The sequence below is a fragment of the Montipora foliosa genome, chromosome 8 (assembly GCF_036669935.1).
Source record: "Montipora foliosa isolate CH-2021 chromosome 8, ASM3666993v2, whole genome shotgun sequence".
In the NCBI taxonomy this organism is placed as follows: Eukaryota; Metazoa; Cnidaria; class Anthozoa; order Scleractinia; family Acroporidae; genus Montipora; species Montipora foliosa.
In genome coordinates, this window is record NC_090876.1 from 29,535,522 (window position 1) to 29,555,521 (window position 20,000).

The window sequence follows — 20,000 nt, forward strand, 5'->3', positions numbered from 1 at the left end:
TAGCGCAACTTTAAAAAATTCTGAGAAAACGGTTAAGAGAATTGACATGTTCCGTTCGATAGTTACAGTGTATATGGGATGTCACGACCATGTGGTTTGGAGCCTGAATTTTCCTTGAAACTCTGCCATCTACCTACTAATTCAAAGGTATTTTTGCCCCGGTTTATGATTATGAAGGAAATGTAGATCTTAACAAGTGTTATTGAAATCCAAAGAGAAGATTGGAGGTAACCACGCGTTTTCCAAAGATAATTCGTCAATAATATTATTTGTAAACAGCTTTAAAATACAAAGCAATGTATGGCGTTCTTTCTCAAATTGAAGCTTAATTATCTCTCAAAATGCATGATTATCCCCAATTTTCTTTTTGGATACCAAGAGCACTTACAGTACTAAGATCTACTTTATCCGGATAATTTTAATGAGTGAGGGATTAACCCATTGACTCCCGGGGGTTCCCCATTGATGAGTAAAATCGTCTGGCGTTAGACAGAGTAAAATGCTAAGTCTGGCCGGTTTAGGCCAGTTGGGCGTCAAAGGGTTTAATTAAACTGTGCAAAAATATCCCTGTATCAGTAAACATCACTGATAGGAAACTCAAGTATCTCGAGGTGGGCAGGAACGTATGTGCAATAGGCACCGTCCTTAAGTACAAAAGATTGGGAAAATATGAAAAGTAGATCAGTATTTGGGAAACTAAGGACAGGAAGATCAGCTGATACATGTAAGTCAGGTCAGCTCAGAGATTAGATTACTTCACACTCGTGAACCTCTCACACACTTGGACATTGCTTTTCAAACAATGGCAATTATGCTGGTTTTTGGAGGAGTTCTACTCTTGGACTTCTTGAAGGCTAATTTTTTTTTCCATGAGCCAAGCATTAATTATGAATTACAGTTGTTCAGTATTTCATTTTCCATATTTATATGACACCAAGTTAGCCTTTAAGAAAATTCAATATGGTGGCTTATGAGGGAGTAGGAGTGATTATAATGAAGAAAATTTTTATTCTTCAATTCATTATAAAATAGCCCGCTTTAATAAAATAGGACATTTCAAAAACTAGGGTCAGATATTTTAATCTGTTATTAGGGCATTCAGGATAAGATTGCCTGATTTCTGCAAGTAAAACTTGCATAAATGGCTCATTCTGCCGCTCAAAAACGTCTGCTCTGACAATAACCCTTATTATTATCCAGCTGTATTAGTTATTGTAAAAAAAATGCACTAAACGAGTACAGATACATGTATTCCACAATATTGTACAGTTAGTTATTGTACTGTAGAGAACCGGTTTGATTAGTTTAGTTGCTGATGTTGTCCCGCACGCACAAATCTGTCACAGGTTCTCGATGTTTACAATTCATTTGCTAAAATGTTTAGTGCAAAAAAGTTGGATAAGAAATAGTGTATTAGATGTTTGGTGTGTAGTATTGCTGAGTATTTCTACAGTGTACTCGTGTTTTTATATTTGACTCGCCCTAGTGGGCTTGTCAAAATACAGCACAACTTGTAAAAATATTCAGCGATACAATATGATTATTCTTTAACTGTCTCACTCCAGACAATTTTGCTTGTCAATGGGGCCCCCTTTAGAGGTGAATGTGTTAATTCTGCTTGGTATGTACCTTCAAAATATTTGTATCTCTTGGGAAGTATGTATTTTCCTATGGAAGGAAACCCAGGCCTAACAAGAATCGCTTGATGCTTGGCCTAACCCTAGCACCAATGAGATGTTCATTATATTAAGTACAAAAATGGATTTTTTATTTGAATCTTACAAAAAAGAAACAACCAACAAATGCATACAGACAGAAACTTTTTCAATGCATAGTTACAAGTTATATGTTTTCAGGAATTTTAGAGCATTTTTTAATGTTAAAACATTAAACTATTCTGGTTTTCAGACCAGGGAATACGACCCTGGGAGCAGAGCTTCTCTAAAACTCAGCAGAGGGCGAAAAAGAGAGGCTCTGCAGAAAACGTGTCAAGTCTTTTAGGTCGTCGCAGCCCAAGTTTATGGGCTAGTCACTCTGGTCCAACCGGTTTTTGCAATGCGCTCATCCTATATTTGACAAGGCGTTTGGGGTCTTGGAGGGCGATCGAGACTTAGTCTGGGTTTCAAACTGTCTCCAAGCAATGGTTTGCGCAAACTCAATAAGGACTTCTGCGGAGTCCTTTCTTTTTTCGTCGAGTTAAGGTGGCTCGAAAGGGTTTTTTACACATGCCATAACTAAGACACATGCCTCAGCTGAATGAATCAAATTTCTATCAAAACTAGTGTGGTCAACACACCTATGGGGGGAAGGGAAAGCCTGTACAGGTCCGCAAATGATCCCAGGACTGCAAATGACCCTCAAACTGTACCGCAAAATTTTTAATGATACCAGTACCGCAAATGATCCCGGAACGCAATTAATGATCCCCATTTTGGACTGCAAATGATCCTGAAAAAAAGTAAGGAATCATTGGCATGGAGGGTGGAATGGTCTGGACAGAGAATTAATGTGAAGAACTCTTATTTTTATTTATAAATCACTTTAAATGGCTCACACTGGTTTCTGTCTCTTTATAGTTTTCCAGAAAGACTGAATTTTGTTTCTTACCACGCTGTTATAAATTTACCACATTTAATTATCGGATACAATCATCAAAAACTAACTTGGACGCAATTCTAAACTGATTGTGACCAGGGGCCCGTTTCTCCAACCCCGTGTCTGTTTTCGTTTCTTAGTTTTGCAGTCACTGGTCATGCGTGACTGACACCCAATCAGTCACAATCAGTGTTTTGATGATTGTATCTGATAATTAAATGTGGAAAATTTACATGTATAAAAGCGTGGTAAGAAACAAAATTCAGTCTTTCTGGAAAACTATAAGGAGGCAGAAACCTGTGTGAGCCATGATTTAAAGTGATTAAAATAAAAGCGATCTTCACATTGATTCTCTGACCAGAACATTCCATTTCGGGATCATTTGTGAACCCGTGCAAGCCTCTTGCTTTTTGCAGGTTTGAATCCGTTGTCCTTGATTTTTTTTTTAGCATGGTTTCTTCCCAATCATAATAATTTGAACATGAACATGATAAGTACTGTACCTCCAGAACATTCCGTGCCTAATTTTTTTGCACCGCTCTGACTCTTAGCCGCAAACCGCAAACGCAGACATATGACATTGAAATATACTTCTGCAGTGAAGGATGACACTTCCGTTTTTCCTCACCACTCGGCGCGATGCATTTCCGCCCAATACAAATAAGAAAGGAAGAAACAAGAGTCCAAATGATCATGTATTGGCAAGCTAAATGGGCAGGTATTGGGGTCTACATTCCTTTGACTCGATTAACTTGAGGCTGCACTCGTAAAAAAAGGTCTCAACTTTATTCTGCCTCAATTCTTCACATATTGAAGTTGACAACTGAGAGTTTTCGCGTGCATATACATTGAGGCCAACATTTCACACAACGGAAACCTCTCGAAGGTCTTTAACTTTTTGTGGATGAATTCAAACTTACATTTATAGTAAAGCAGAGGTTTTGCGTGTTCCAGAAACCTCAAGTTTACTCAGTTTCTTTCATAGATATTTCATTCTCAATGTACATGTAGACTTTGTCAAAGCTTTTTCTGGTGCTATTTTAAAGTAGCCACGGGTCATGCTCATAGTATTCATTCATTAATTCATTCATTCCTTTATTTGTTATTATCCACATAAAGAAAAGAAAAAAATAATAACACAATACACTAGAAATTTACTACCATTTGTGTCCATCCTTGAAGCGTGACGAATTTTGCACGACGTTTTACTTTTTAAACGATAACGGTTTGTCCGGTTATGTGTCACTTTTGACCAATGAAATGGTGCCGGTTATGTCGTGAAATTGACAACATTTTGGCGGCACACCAGCATGTTTTGTTTATGTGCCCTCAAAGTTTTCAGGTTTTTCGTAAGAATGTTTGGGGTTTGCTTCACCGCCCTAATAATATCTCTGCTCATTTTGCAATAGAAAAAAGAAAATTCAAAGTTAACAAGTTTGGAATGAGGTAAATTACCATCCAGGAGTCGCTTTAGATCAAGATTTCCAATGCTCCTTGAAACAAGGAAGAGTGTGTGCGCATCTAATGTCCTAGATGCAGTATACTTTCTCCTCGATCTTTGAAGTTGCACTTGGGTTTCATGTATATTTTTTTTCGTAGTTGCTGAATCACTTATCTTTTTCGTTCTAATCTTTCTTTGCTTCTCAGCAATGATGTACCTTTCAATTGGAGTTTTTTCATTGTATGAAGTCCTTTCTTTGGTCTTCCTGGTATCTTGCTCATCATTATCCAAGTTGCAAAGAAAGTGCTGTAGTAGAGCTGTACTGTTTACATGGATGATTCCTTTCAGCACGCTTGGTTTTCAAGCTACAGTAGGTGAGGACTGAAGAAACTGCAATTCTGAGGCACACTGGGATTGTCGTTCAACACGACATGTTTGCCTTCGTCATTTTGATAAAGTATACCAAGTTCGATATATCGAAACTCTTAGGTTTCTAACTCTTCAAGACTCCAAGGCAGATTCATAAATATTTCCACTCTCATGAAAAACCTAAAAACTTCAAGAGCATGTGAACAAAACATGCTGGTATGCCGCCAAAAACGTTGTCAATTTTACGACATAACCGCCAACGCTTCATTGGTCAAAAGTGACACATAACCGGACAAACCTTTAACGTTTGAAAAGTAAAACTTCACGCCAAATTTGTCACACTTCAAGGATGGATGCAAATGGTAGTATAATAACTTAAAGATGATAGACTACAAACGTTGACGGTGGTAATGACAAGGAAGCCTGTATAGAAGCCAGGGGCTTATTAACTATAGACTTAACTGATTTAGAGTGTAATGTGAAGTGCTAGTTTTGTGCCCCATATGAACCATGTGAGCGTTAGCCCTGCTGATGAAAATGGGCCCACACGAGGACAGAGAAAAACTCTGACCAGGGTGGGAATTGAACCCACGACCTTCGGGTTAGATCACCACTGCTCTACTGACTGAGCTACAAGGTCAGACGGGAGCGGGCCGTGGGAACTGAAGATGTTAAAGTCACGGCAATGAACATGTACAAGTACAAAGAAGGGTACGTTTTTACCAACGCTGGCCATGTAGCACTATATATTTCAATAGACTTAACTAATTAGAGTGTAATGTGTAGTGCTAGTTTTGTACCCCATATGAACCATGTGAGCGTTAGCCCTGCTGATGAAAATGGGCCCACGCAAAGACAGAGAAAAACTCTGACCAGGGTGGGAATTGAACCCACGACCTACGGGTTAGATCACCACTGCTCTACCGACTGAGCTACAAGGTCAGACGGGAGCGGGCCGTGGGAACTGAAGATGTTAAAGTCACGGCAATGAACATGTACAAGTACAAGGAAGGGTACGTTTTTACCAATGCTGGCCATATGCATGTAGCACTATATATTTCAATAGACTTAACTAATTAGAGTGTAATGTGTAGTGCTAGTTTTGTACCCCATATGAACCATGTGAACATTAGCCCTACTGATGAAAATGGGCCCACACAAGGACAGAGAAAAACTCTGGCCAGGGTGGGAATTAAACCCACAACCTTCTGGGTTAGATCACTGCTGCTCTACCGACTGAGCTACAAGGTCAGACAGGAGCAGGCCGTGGGAACTGAAGATGTTAAAGGCACGGCAATGAACATGTACAAAGACGTTTGTAATAACCCTTCCTTCTAGGCTTGTAGCAGACTTTACCTATTAGGAACAGCAAGGATTCTGGGAAAGGTGCTTGATACATAATCTAAGGAGGAGAGATTGTGTGGAACCCTTTGTCATAGGTTATGATCCATTTCCTCAGGTTTTTATATGTAGCAGCAAAGATCAGCCGGTGAAGGTGAAAAACAATAATAATAACAATAACAATAAAACAGCAATAACTTTATTAACAAATAATTGTTCTTAACTTAATTAAACAATCTTAAATTTACAATACATGAATATAATCTACTACAATCTTAATCCGTATAAATAATAAAAAATACTAAAAACTTCACTCCAACAGGATCAATAAAAGAATTGGAAAATATACTTAAGAAAAAAACGACGTCAATAAAGTGTCCCTAAATATTACATTATGGCTCCTTCTTGGATTTCAATGTCAATATCAATGTTCTTAAAATCACAAACAGCTTTTCTTCTAGCTCTTGATCTTCTAATAGTAATAATAATAATAATAATAATAATAATAATATTATTATTATTATTATTATTAAATATTATTATTATTATTATCATTATTGTTATTATTATCATTGTTATTATTATTGCAGCTTTAGTACAGTGTAGCTCAATAATTATTGTTTTGTAGGTGTGACAAATCACAGTTACATTGGACCAATGTAGTGTGCCTAATGTATAAGAATTGGGCAGGTACAGGTGTATATGCAAAGGTACAGTACTTGCATGGAATGGCCAAAAGAAAGGATACCAACAGCATGCTGCTTGGTGAAAAAGAAATTGAAAGGTTCAGATGTCTCTCAATTCAGTAACGTTACCCCTAATGACTGGAGAGAAATCTCCCAGAAACCTCTAGTGAAGGGCCTTCAGTCAAAGTTTGTTTTTTTTGGGAACAGGAGCATCATCCCTTGGAAGTGTTTTTCGAGAAACTAATGATGCAGAGTCGATCAGAGTTGTTTATCATGCTATAAAGAGTGGTATCAACTATATTGATGTTGCCCCGTGGTATGGGCATGGCAAAGCTGAAACTGTTTTGGGAAAGGTAACTACACTTTTTTATGGTACGTAGTTTTAGAGGATATAATAATTATTATAAAGGACTGAAACAATCCTCAGAGCAATCCCTGTGAGTCAAGGATTTCATGATAGAGGCAAGAGGTGCATTTTAATACCATAAACTTTAAGACAAACCTTTCAGTGGTTAAGTTATAAGTTTTAAAGCAATTTAAGTTTAGAGCATACAGTATAACATTAAAGTACAGTTTGTATTCTGGGTTTCAAACCAGGGAATGCGTCTTTGTGAGAACATAAAAATTAGGTTTTTTCAAATAAGTTGACAAAGATAGAATTTCCACTTTGGTAAGATTATTAATGGGTTATATGTTGATTTTTGCTTCTGTTATCTTAATAATGAGAAAACCTGTATTTTATATGCTTGCAAGGGTTTCATTAATTAAATTAATTGATTAAGATTTTGCTGAGGAGGTCCTCAGCATTTGGCAGGTGGGCATTTTTAAGAAAGCAGGCAGTCAAATTGATGGCAAAAAAGTGTGCACAGCCAGTCAATATGTGTTGTAATGACAGCCCTCAATGAACCCCCCCTGCACTTGTGTGGGTGAAATGTGTATATGCCGTGGTTCTAAATTTTTTGGGTTTCACATTTTTCAAACCAGTTGAATGTTGCTCTTTGTCTAATATTCATAATGTCATAATCTGAAACAAAGGGAAATCAAGATTGAACAATTTAAAAAAGTTTGGACCAAGAGAAAATACGAACCACAACATCCATAATGATTGAGCTGCTGCATTATTTTTTAGGCCTTGAGAGATGTCCCTCGTCAAGCATACTACATTGCAACAAAGGTACATGTATACAATGTACAGTGTAACTCATTATTTAATTCCCAATCTTTTTAGACTTAAATGGGATTGATATAAAAGTTATCAAGTTTTACTCTTTGTTAGAAATGGCAACTTTACTTAAGACCTGCTAAATTTCTGGTTATTTTTGCTTTTAGACAACTCAGTATATGTATGCATTAATTTGTTTGTGGTAAGAATATTAATATTATTGTTCAAAACTGCAGAGAATTTAAGTTATTTTCTTCTGGGAATTGAGCTTATCAGACTATCTTTTGTATTTATTTAATACATATAGGTATGTCGGTATCAACCAGAAGTTCAGAAGATGTTTGATTTCTCCGCTGAACAGACATTGCAAAGTGTAGATGAAAGCTTAAAGCGCCTGGGTTTAGATTACATTGACATAATTCAGGTACAGAGAATATGTACATGTACATGTACCATGTTGTAAGGTACATCTATTTTGTTCTGGAACTACAGAATTCATCTCATCCTGGGCACTTTCCAGTTGACCAAAAATTTAAAAAAGGGTAAGGAATTGAATGGAACAGGAATGGAAAAAAAATGGAAATTTGGGTATACCTCGCGAAGTGGTCGTAAAGTCCCATAATTCCAAAACAAATGCAAATCACATCCCATTGATTCATTCCTTTTCAAGTGCAATGGTTGCTTACATTTTGGGGCAATGCTTCTTGAATGTGTTTGGTTTTAAGTGGCCACCAGGAAAACACTGTAACAGTTCCACTTGCCACATAAAATTATCTAAAAAAGTTTAACTGATGTTCTGGTCTAATGGAAAGTGCCCCTTGTGTCTTTGTATAGTCTTGAATGCTGCCCTCATTATTTTTCCCATGGGTGTACATGTATAAACAAAAAGTACTGTACTGTAATGTACATGTGTAACATGTTTTTAGTTCTGTGATAACCTCAGATTGTTGAAAAGAGGTGGAGGGCAATGTAAGAGTTATCTTTTGGGTTTAGGAATAGGGTTATGCTAACACTTACAAAACCGCTTTCGCTCACTCTGAGGTGAGTGTTCTGAGTTATCCGGTCTGCATTGTGAAAAGAATTGCGATCCATAAAAGATCATCTGAAATTTCCCAGTGTTGTGTTTTTTGCAATAGTGGCCCAGAAAAGATCACCGTCGATTGCTGATTACTTTTCTTTGTGAGTCGAATTGCCTCCTGCTGAGAGGAGTGCACTTTTTTGTGTCACGCTTAATGAATTAATCTTCTTTAAACTTGTGGATATTGGTATCAAATTATTAAATTATCTAAAAAAGGTGTGATTTTTCTGTGGTTGAAGAATATTGCTATGGACTTCAGAATGCAGGCAAACATACACTATATCTCTGCAACTTAAGAGTTTCAAAATTATCTGGGAGATCATGCCTCCAGACCCCTCTTGGAGGGAAGGCCCACACGGCCTTCCAAATACTTTGCCCGGGTTTTAAACCCATATGCTCAACTGCTTCAAACCTTGTTGAAACTCCTGCTTATTAATAATGGCTCTTTATTTAAGTAAACCTTGAACAGACATTTAATTGACATTATAATTTAAGTGACATCATCTGTGTGCTCATGTGCTATACTGAATGTTTTTCCCTTTTACTGTAGGTTCATGATATGGAGTTTGCTTCATCACTGGATGTTATCATTAATGAGACATTACCAGCCCTGCAGAAGGTATAATTCCATATCATGACTGTTATATTTTTATAGCTCCAACAGTGTGGTTGTCAATTTAACAACCAAGTGTGGTTGTGTTTAACTTGGTGATAAGTCTCTGCATAGAAACAATGTCATTGTTGTCATAAGGGGGTTGCTGGACAATCCGCGAGCCAGTGAGTCATGCAGGCTCTGCTAGTCTTGAATTCAAGTCTAAACACCCATAATATTAATTTTTCAAACAGCGCTGATAAACAGTGATTAAGTCTAAGGACCCATTTTAAAACAGTTAGCTTTCAATAACTGTGTGACTCGCATGTTGACTCGCATGTTGACTTGCATTGCTCACTCGCATTGCTCACATGTTTACTGGCAGTTGGCTCACCATGTTGGCTTGCATGGCTCGCTGTCTCGCACATTGTCCTCACTCTTGTCATGACATACAGTAAACGTGGACACAAAGTTGGTAGCATGCTGTTAGTGGTCACATTGCTTGGAATTGAAACAATAATTAATGATTTTCAGAAAATAAACCACTTCCAATATTATTTTTGCCACATTACACCTCTTAACACTAAAAATTTGTCTTATTATACTTGTATGCAAAGAGCCGTAATGTCCAAAAATGCAGGTTATGATGTGCATGATTGATTGTAACGAATTTCACGAATAATTATGCAAATTTCATGATGGCGTCATTTGACTACAACTACCAGTGGTGTAAAAATGACAATAGCTCTCAGGGCTCAAGACACTTTTTAGCTCACTAGCCTAGTGGCTAGTATCAGGTCTTCTTTCACTAGCCAAATCTAAATTTGCAGTAGCCACAATCTCGGACAAAATTGTTGAAACACTTTACAATACCTTGTCCTCCCACAATGTTGTTTTGGCAAATGGGCTCAGAGACTCGCATTAAAACAACATTGTGAGGGAGAGTGAGCCACAAAAGCTTCAGATCTGTATAGTCGTGTACTGTTCCAACGAATTTTGTCACAGACTGTATTTGTGAGGAATTTAAACTATTTATAGGACGTGCTGATAGGGTCATAAGTGACACAACTTTACAGTGACCATAACCGGTAGGATAGCATTGCGTAAACATTTTATTCGTAACTGAGTTTGATGTACTATCTTCGAATTTTTTTTGGTATATATCCACAATAATAAAAAAAGGGAAATTGTGTAGATTTAGATATTTAATAGCTAATAAGAGTATTATAATCTGAAGTATGGTTTTGCTTGCTGCCATTGATAGTGTGACAAGGGCGCGAGCATATTTTTTTTTATCTCACATTGAAAGGTTTTCTCTTCGTAAAGTAGCTGAAATGCGCTACATTTCTCCTACAAGTGCTTGAAGATTAATCAGTGATGATTTTCCTGGAACATACAAGACATACAAAGGTTTAACAGCTAAGATAAAACCTATTCAGCCATTGTTTAACAGAGGACGTCATGGAAGTTACGTTAAAGAAGGCAAGGGAGGCCCCACAAGAGCAAAGAAGACAGGATTTCTACAATTGCTGTATCTGCAAGAAAAGTTTGTCGCTTTCTAACTTCTAAAGGATATTACTACAGTACGTACAATGAACAAAAAAGGACGTTCTACTTTGGTGGATGTGCTAAAAAGATTCATATTAGCGGCAAAAAGGAGATGACAACACAGATACATAGATAGATAGATAGATTATAGATAGTTTATTAAAATATCGAACATAGCAGTCCGTAGACAGAATTGCGTTACAATTACTTAAAATTAAGATTAAATAAATTCTAAAAATATAATACTAGTTGAAATTATAACAATAAACATTTCTATAAAAAAATTGAAAAACTCTCTATATATAACTATGTACAAACTAGTCTAAAAAATTATGTACACATACTTGGAATGAAAGTGTTCTTAAAACGATTTGTACGTGTACGGGGCATGGCATAAGCCCTGGACTGTCTTAGATTATATCTGTGTTCTTTCTTAGGAGGTAAGGCAGGCAAAAGTTTGTGATCCGGGCATGACGTAATAGACTCGAAGAGCTTACTACACAGAGCTACGCGTCTAGCGTGCAAGGTTACTAAATCGAACCTGACCAAACATTCTGAATACGACGCATAAGGACAAATGATGGAGAGCACTCTCTTTTGCACTCGTTCAATGCCATCCCTAAGATACTGTGGAAGCGCATGATGGAAAACTGGGGCACAGTACTCTAAAACAGGTCTTATTGTGGTGCAGTAAAAGTTTACAATGTCGCTCAGTGGAATGTTGGCGCGCTTTAGAAGAACAATGAAATAAAGGCGCTTGTTCGCTTTCTTAATGCACTCTAAGATGTGTTCGTTCCATTTTAAATCTGAGCTAACAGTGACTCCTAGGATTTTTACACTGTTTGATACTGTTAGTTCCTTGCCATTTATCACAATTGGTGGAAAATTGTGAGTGTTCCTTTTAAAGTCAATGCGCATCTCCTTGCATTTGTCAGTGTTCAGTTCCATCCTATTTTCGATCGACCACACCTCAACAGCGGAAACTGCGCTTTATACATCACTAGTCGAACCTCGCGGTATCGTTTGGGCGATAGTCGTGTCGTCTACGTACTTCCAAGTGAGCGCATCGACCTCGGGATCGTTGATCATTAATAAGAACAACCAGGGACCAAGCTTGGTCCCCTGTGGCACCCCGGCGGGGACTAGGCCCCACTCTGACCAGCAGTCTGATGACAGCTTGACACGTTGTTTCCTGTCTGACAGAAAGTCCAGCACCCAAACGCAAACCCAGCGTGGCATATCCAAGGCTTCGATCTTTCTGGCCAACAGATTGTGATCAATAAGATCGAAAGCGTTTCGATAGTCGAAAAGTACCACTCTAACAGCCACGCCCGTGGCGTCAGTGGCTTGTGACCAGTTATGTACCATGGATATCAAAGCGTACAAAGTGGAGGATCTTGGAATACTGCCGTATTGGTTCGGGTCTATAATCTGCAACATCGCTGGACCGACGTATCTGAGTACCACAAAATCTTCCGCAACCTTAAAGATAGCGGGCGTCAAAGAGATAGGATGCAGGTGCTTAGTGGCATCTTCCACGGGTTTTTGCTTTGGGAGAGGCACCACATCCGCAAGCTTCCAAAGGGCAGGAAGCCTTTGTTCTCTAAAGTTCGCGTTCAGTATAGATGTGATAGGCTGTGCGAGGATCTCAGCATATTCCCTCAAAAACCAGTTGCCGATGTCGTCATGTCCAGCTGCCTTACGCGGGTTCAGATTGGTTAGAGCGGATAGAACAAATGATTCCGTAATTAAAGGCACATCGGAGTCCTCCACCTCTGTAGGGACAGCATCTAGGGGTTGGTAATGCTTCGTGGGTTCCAAAAACACAGTGTTGATGGCGTTAGCTAGTTCAGCGTCACACTGAATATATATGGACGAAGGATATTGCCTTTTGCCTTGATGTAGTTTCCTTCAGGAGGTCGTATAAAATACTAACTGGTGTGGTATTTTATATAAAGTGATGATGTATCGCCAACTGTCAAATATTGTTATGGCTTAAAATTAGTTTGCATATATAAATTATGTAATACCCGGCCCAGGTTTATTATGCGAGTAAAAACGTCAGAAAATTTAAAAGAATACTTTTTATGTTAGTAAAGTGTTTAATTTATAACACTCTTCAACAATTTCTGTTGGGAAGAGACATAGAAATGCAGAGAAAACAAAAATATAGTAACTATCAAAAATACGAATTTCGCACAAGGAGTGAAACTTATGACATGTGATATAAAACTTGTTTACATTAGTTCAGTGCGTGAGCAACTTTACCAAAATGGTGACACGCAGTTTGAAAACCTTACAGTATTAGACGGTTTATACTGACTGTTTTTTCATAACAAGGCCATTGCAGGCTAATTAGATATCGCTTAACATTTTTTCTAGTCTAATTTCGCTAGACAATAAAACCAACAAAAGAAGAAAACGACGACATTGTGTTAGTGTGCACGAGTCACCACTATATTAGTTAGATTTCGCAAGAAATTTTTTTTCTCAGTGCATTGACAAGGTCACCATGCACATTTGCCTCTAAAATGGCTATTTTTTCTAATACAGTGTCTCTTAAAAATGGTGATGTGTTGGTGACTCGCTGAATTACAGATGCACGCTAGTTAACTTTGTGAGAAGATCAAGGCCTAGTAAAACGGGAACATGGGGAAATACACTGTTGTTCTTTTTTGGGAATTTGCGCTGCATGAGATAAATGAAAAGACTTTCGACCAGCAAACACGCATTGTTGTGCAGTTTCCTATTGGTCTAACAAAGGTGAACTCTTCCTTTCTGGTGCAAAATACGTATTGGAGAATTGGGTGAAAAGTCAATGTCCCGTGCAAAATGTGTTTTGAGTGCAGGTAAATGAACTTTGGGGCCTTCCAGGAGAAGTGAAAAATCGTTAAGAAGATAACACATTACAATATTTTTCTTCATGCGATAAAACTCTAACGGCTGCTGCAAATTCATCCTGGTTAAGGCAATCCCTAAGCAGGTTATGTCCATTCGAGGTTTAAAGTTAGTGGCAAACTATGTGGAGAGAATTCATACCTTCTTGAATTAGGACTATGAGGTCAACTCTACAGGTGGAATGTTAAAGAAACTACACTCAGTGTGTTGGAAAAGAGGAGGTCACTCTGTGATGTACATCTGTAGTCAGTTTTAGCCTGCAGTTAAGGCAGCCTTGCTGAATTATCTGGAAGGGGTTCATGGAGAATAAAATATGAAACAATATGCTACTGCACCTATCCAGCCAAACAGAATGTTGTCTTGCCTTGCATCAATCAGAACTTAAAGCTGTGAGGAAGTTCTAATATAATTAATAAATATATAGATTTAGCCAAGCCTAAAAGCGGAGCTATGGTTTCGCAATATAATGTATAGGGAAAAAATTCTGCCTCTGTATAAAGTATATAAATTATTTCTGTAGCCCCTTGTCAAAAGTGGCAGCAACAATGAAATAAAATGTAAATTGTACCAGTATATATTTGAAGTGCAGGATGAAAGGGCAAAATGATCGTCGCACTTACCGGTATTTGGACTCTAATAGAATCCTGAAAAATTCATGTGGCTTCAATGGGAATCAATGCCATTGCAGTACTTTAGCGACCTTAGCTATGAAGCCACTCAGTTGGGCTCATGTGCTATACGCCACTTCGAAAATATCCCCCAAGCATTCTTTCCAGTTTCTCTTGGAACTTACAATGGTCCCAAGAGAAAACAAAAACAATGCTTATGCAAAATTTGGGGGGACAAACAAAGAGTATTATGTATGGTATTTTCCAAAGTGGCCTATAACCCGCCCTTCAAAGACATACATCACTTCTCCCTTTTGTTGTACCAACAAGTTCACCATGGTTAGTTTTGTTTTGTACATATATGTAGCACATACAAAGGTGTATAAGGTTTGTGAAAATTTGATACCCTTTATTAATTTTAGATGAAAGACAAGGGAAAAGTGAAATTTATTGGAATCACAGGATATCCATTAGTAAACTTTCAGTGAGTGTCATAGTTATATTTTTTTGCCTTTCTGTCACCCAATGTGTTGCTAACTATTCTCTGCCTTTCGTCCTAAAAAAACAACATCTTGCACAAAAAAAAGTAGACCAATGTAGGTGGAAATCTGCGATCTGCAGATTAAGAATGACCTTTTGAATACCCTTTGGTAATGGAGGTACTCATTTCCTTTTTTGAAAATGTATACTCAATGCAGCAGTTCTAGATGCATCCCATAAAATAAGTATGGAATCTCAGGGGAGGTACATCACTGTAGTTTGGTGAATTTCTAGAAAGTTAATTCCTCCAGTAACAGTACATGTAGTATAATGACATATCTGCCCTTATATTAATTAAAGAAAATTAGTGTCTTGTGACCTCTAAAGTTGCCTTACAAATTGGTTAAGAAGTGCCTTCGCCGCTGGGCAAGTAACCAAAAACACACGACTTTAACTATGCCAGAACCGGATCACAACATTGCTGACTAGCAAAAGGAAATGTTCCATGTTACTGGCCTTCTTGGCATTGTCCTCCTTCTAAGCAACCTCCCCAGTGAGCCTCCAGTACCACCTGAGGTCCCTCTTATATAAAATGAAGACATTGTCAAGCCTTTCAAGTTGCACTTAGCAAGAACTGTGCAAATGCTCTACAGAACGTAGTTGACCTTATGATCAAGCAGCAGGAAAAGAACATCAGAGAAAGCAAGGAGAGCTTCCATGCTCTTGATTTGAAACTCAGCCCATTTATGTTCCCACATATGAATCACCTAAAAAGGTTTCAGCCAGAGAAGAATCAGTTACCCTTGTAACAGCTGTAAGTCTTTTGTTGGTTCGTTTAGATCAACACGGAAACGCTCGACACTGTCCTCTTTACAATACGAAAATTCGTGTTTACCGTAACCTTGATTCACGAGTGTTCGTAATGTTCAATCCCTTAGATTTTCCGTAAATTCCTTGACAATGACAGTCCGATTAGTGTTCCTTTGACCATAAACGGGGCAAATAACAACTTAGTCAACAAAAACGTGTAGCGCCGAGGTTTGACCTAAACTGGAATGAACCTCGATCAAATCACATGACCTAAAGGCTCGGACGGACTGGTGCGATTGCACAGAATAATCAACAAATAAAACTAGCATTTACAACCCTTGCATGAACTAAACGACCAAATTACGGTCAACCACCAAACTAAGGCTTGTTGTAGTAGAGGTTCCAGAAGCTTACGACATCCATGGAGTCTCTCAAATGTAATTTCTCACACTTTCCCTTGCCAGCATGCCTTTGCCTGCACAGAGCACTTGCAGTTTTGCTAATCTCTTGATTGAGCACATGCTAAAACAACCTTGTACATGTAGTTGGTAACCCTTGAGACTCAATTTGGAAGTCACAAAATCCGGACACAGCTTAATGTGTTAAGAGAATACAGGAACTGCAGTTGCTAGTTTAGAGGAGACGTACAGTATACATAACATGGACCCAAGGTCCATGGACCACCCCTGTGGACACTGTCCATGGACTTCCACCCCTCATTTTGTGGGTTTTCAAGCAGAAAAATATTTTGATGAAAGAGAGAAGTGATCCTTACCCTTAACTGGACAATGTTTTATGCAATTGTGTCTTACAGACACCAGGAAAATTTAGGTGGCTCCAAACACATTCAAACCCATGACCCCTGCGATGTTGGTGCAATGATCTACAAACTGGGAGCAGGTCAGTTTGTTGGGCTCATTTTTTCCTGTGAAGGACTTGATTAATGAAATGAATGTATATTTGAAGTGCGGGTTATCTACGAATTCCCTTTTGGCCACCATTAAGTGGTATATATTGTGTCAAAATGAGACGATTGCTTAAATCATTGGTGTAGCCCATAGACCTCTTTTGCCATTATGGTGGCCAGATTAATATTCTTGTTTTAATGCTAATAATACCTTCTAGTCTTGCTATGACAAGCAAATAAAATTATAAAATTATTGAAAGAATGTATTGTTTTAAAATGAGGGCATTAGGTCTAATTAAATGTAAATACAAAAGAATGTACATGTAAAGGTGATTGCCATTTATGAAAGTGGTCTATAACTAGGAGTGAAAAACTGCCCTATATTTCTCTCATGGCTATTTCAGAGACCATGACTTTAACTTTTGGTTTGATTTTCTCGTGAGTGAGACTCCCGCAGGAGCCTGGTAACCATGCAATCACAAGAAAGTCATAATGTCACTGAAACAACTGTTTTTGTTTTTTTGCAGAAAAGGTAGTCTAAAAGTAGATTGGTTTGTCAAAATGCTGCGACATAGGCTTAGTATGGGAGTTGTTCACTCCTAGTCATGGGTTCCTATCTAAATTGACCAGATAAGTGTGAGGATCACTTCTTTCTTTCATCAAAAGATTTTTGTGCTTGTAAAATGTATTCAATTTACAGAATGAGGGGTGGTCCACAGGGGTAGTCCTTGGTTCTGGGATCCATGTTTTGTATATGTCCAGTGTCAGGGGGATAAGGGAAATTGCTTGGAACTCAAGTGTGATTTGCACTTCACAGATCCAGTTTTTATGTTCCTTCTTGCCTTTGAATGATATAGAATTTTCAGGTTGTCTAGTAAGTATATGTTTAATCAAATCTTACAGGACAGTTGTGGAGAGAAGTACAGTTAGGATTGACACTGTGTTAAGTTATTGCCGCTGTTGTTTGCATGACACAGAATTACTGGATTACAAGGAATTTTTCAAGGTGAAAATTTTATATCAATAGCTAGTATTATAACTGTTTTACATTAAGGCCGTCAGTGATTTTCAAATACACTGTTGAACACTTGGAACAATTCATTGTTTGCCTGAAACTAGATAGTTGGAATCTATTGTACCATGTATGCTGCATTCTTTTAAGGAGCGTGGAATAGGAGTAGTGAATGCCTCTCCAATATCAATGGGATTACTGTCCAGTCGTGGGCCTCCTGCATGGCATCCAGCTGGGGAAATGGTACGCAGTAAGTGCAAAGAAGCTGCTGATTATTGTCAGGTTTGTGAAGTTGATTAATTAATAGAATAAAAATACACAGTGAAAAATTATAACCAGTAACAGAAGGGTTCATTAAATTTGTCTTAATATTATTCCGGGTCTTGACAAACTGCAAGCCAGCGAGTCATGTGAGTCACGTATGCTGACCTGTATGCATGTTGACACCAATTTTAAAACAGTTACCCCGGTAGCTTTCAATAACTGCAAGTTGTACAAACTCTATTATTCCATGAGGTGGGTTCAGTTATTAGAGTTTAGGGGGAATAATAATTATACACTTAATGTATGGTCCCAAGGAAACATCAGGACTCGAGGGAAAACGAACTAACTAGTTTCCGGAGGGACCAGAAATTAAGTGCTTTGTTATATATTTAGACTTTTCCTGCAACAAACATCCAGAGCGGGCAACAACTGCGGAATTGTATCCTGGTCAGGATACATTTGAATTTGATCAGGGCCACATGACAAAGAATCAACCAATCACAGTGTTCATTTTGTTGAGCGAAAGTCTAGGTATATAACAATGGTAAATATATCTCTTTGAGCCATTCATCCCGGAAGTGCAGCCCCCATTGATGAGTAAACTCATCTGCATGGTGTTAGACAGAGTGAAAAATAGAATTCTCACTCTCAGGATTGAAAGCTTTATTTGCCTTCACTTTTTGTCATACTAGACTGCAGGTTCGCTTGTAAATAAGTATCAGTTAAGTTTTTGATTTATTTGTCAATTTTATTTTCCTTGAATGAGAACTTTTCTTAGCAGCAAAGGACATGATATGATGTTCTTCAAAATGTGTTTGCTTAGTTCTGGCAAAATTTTAAGTTTTGATTTTTGTCCAAAGGCTGTTTACTTTGAGTGTAAGTTGTGGATTTCATGGTCCACCATCAAGTTTGAAACTGACCCGATTGGTAGTCAGAGGGTTGGATCTAGGGAAAAGTGATGTAATTAATACTCTCATGCTTAAAATCTCAGTGTGTTAGTGCAGCTGATTTTATATGCAAAACACAAGTTTAAAAGTCTGAAAGCCTGAAACTCCCTTGCTGCATATTAATTCAGCCGTGTATATGTTGTAGTTCAATTATACACCCATTGCATTCTTTAAGCAAGCAAGTCTTTGACATGCCTCTTTAAACATGCCAGTAAGACTTTCACCTGAGCTGTGTGAGGACTGTTTTAATTTAATCTGGTATTTCTCATTTTTTCCCAAGAAACAAGGTGTCGACATCTCCAAACTTGCTCTTCATTTTACGTTGGGGATGGAAGACATTCCAACCACTTTAGTCAGCACTGCAAGTATTCAGAATCTTCAGAAGAATATTGATGCTGTCAGTGAAACATTAACAGAAGAGGAAAGAAATTGTATGGAATTCATTAGAGACAAGTATGTGCATCAGATTACACTCACTAGTCAATCTACCTTAATAAACAAAGCAGTGTTGTTTTTGCTCAGTGATGTGATTTTGTCTTTAACCTCACAGATGATTACTTTCCTTTCCAGTATTTTCAAACCAGTTGGCAATCTTTCATGGGAAGGTGTTGAAGTTGCAAAGTATTGGAGGAAAATAAAAGAATTGCAAGCCAAAACATCTCCTGTGTGACAAGTTCTGTTTTGCATGGAACAGAATAATGAAGTCCCTGAATGTGTAATTAAAACATAGGCTGTACATATAGGTACATAAAAGTTGGGGTTTGTTTGTCTAAATAATACAGACCCTTAATAGCAACAATAATAATATTTATTAATTGGAAAAAATGATGCCAGTGTGGAAGAAGGCCTACTCTTTGCAATTACATAGTTTCTGATCATGCTTTCCAATGGTGTACTAATTCATGTATTGTAATTATTGTACATTCATAATTATTGTATAATGTACAACAATTATAACTGTATTTAGGAAGAAGCTCCTTGTTTATTCTGGGAAAAAGAAGTAAATCTACAGACTAATCTGCCTATATCTCTCAGAGGTACATTCATTGCAGGAGGGTTTTTAAAAACCACCAGTGAACTTTCACTTCTAATAAAATCATGCATGTCAGTGAACTAGGTGTATAACTGTACAGACCCATGGCATTGTGGACAATTATGAGATGACATACATATGCAGATTGCTCGTCTTGACATGCTTTTTTCTTTACCAATTTTTGTGTCACTTATTTGTTGATTATACAGTGCAAAGACCTGGAACAAAT

The 20,000-nt window shown here is 37.8% G+C and overlaps 1 protein-coding gene across 2 annotated transcripts in view; it reads left to right on the forward strand.

Annotated features, from left to right (window-relative positions):
* LOC137967872 (uncharacterized) overlaps window positions 1-20,000 on the forward strand; it is a 21,398-nt gene that overhangs the window by 322 nt on the left and 1,076 nt on the right. The window contains exons 2-10 of one of the 2 annotated variants that reach the window (XM_068814467.1): window positions 6,640-6,785; window positions 7,562-7,606; window positions 7,902-8,018; window positions 9,223-9,291; window positions 14,741-14,802; window positions 17,419-17,521; window positions 17,678-17,809; window positions 19,019-19,191; window positions 19,309-20,000. The exon at window positions 19,309-20,000 is cut by the window's right edge and continues 1,076 nt beyond it. In XM_068814467.1, coding sequence (XP_068670568.1) covers window positions 6,640-6,785; window positions 7,562-7,606; window positions 7,902-8,018; window positions 9,223-9,291; window positions 14,741-14,802; window positions 17,419-17,521; window positions 17,678-17,809; window positions 19,019-19,191; window positions 19,309-19,408 — 947 coding nt within the window. In that variant the 3' untranslated portion in view covers window positions 19,409-20,000. The remainder of the gene's footprint in view (window positions 1-6,639; window positions 6,786-7,561; window positions 7,607-7,901; window positions 8,019-9,222; window positions 9,292-14,740; window positions 14,803-17,418; window positions 17,522-17,677; window positions 17,810-19,018; window positions 19,192-19,308) is intronic. The other variant, XM_068814468.1, reaches the window with a different exon arrangement.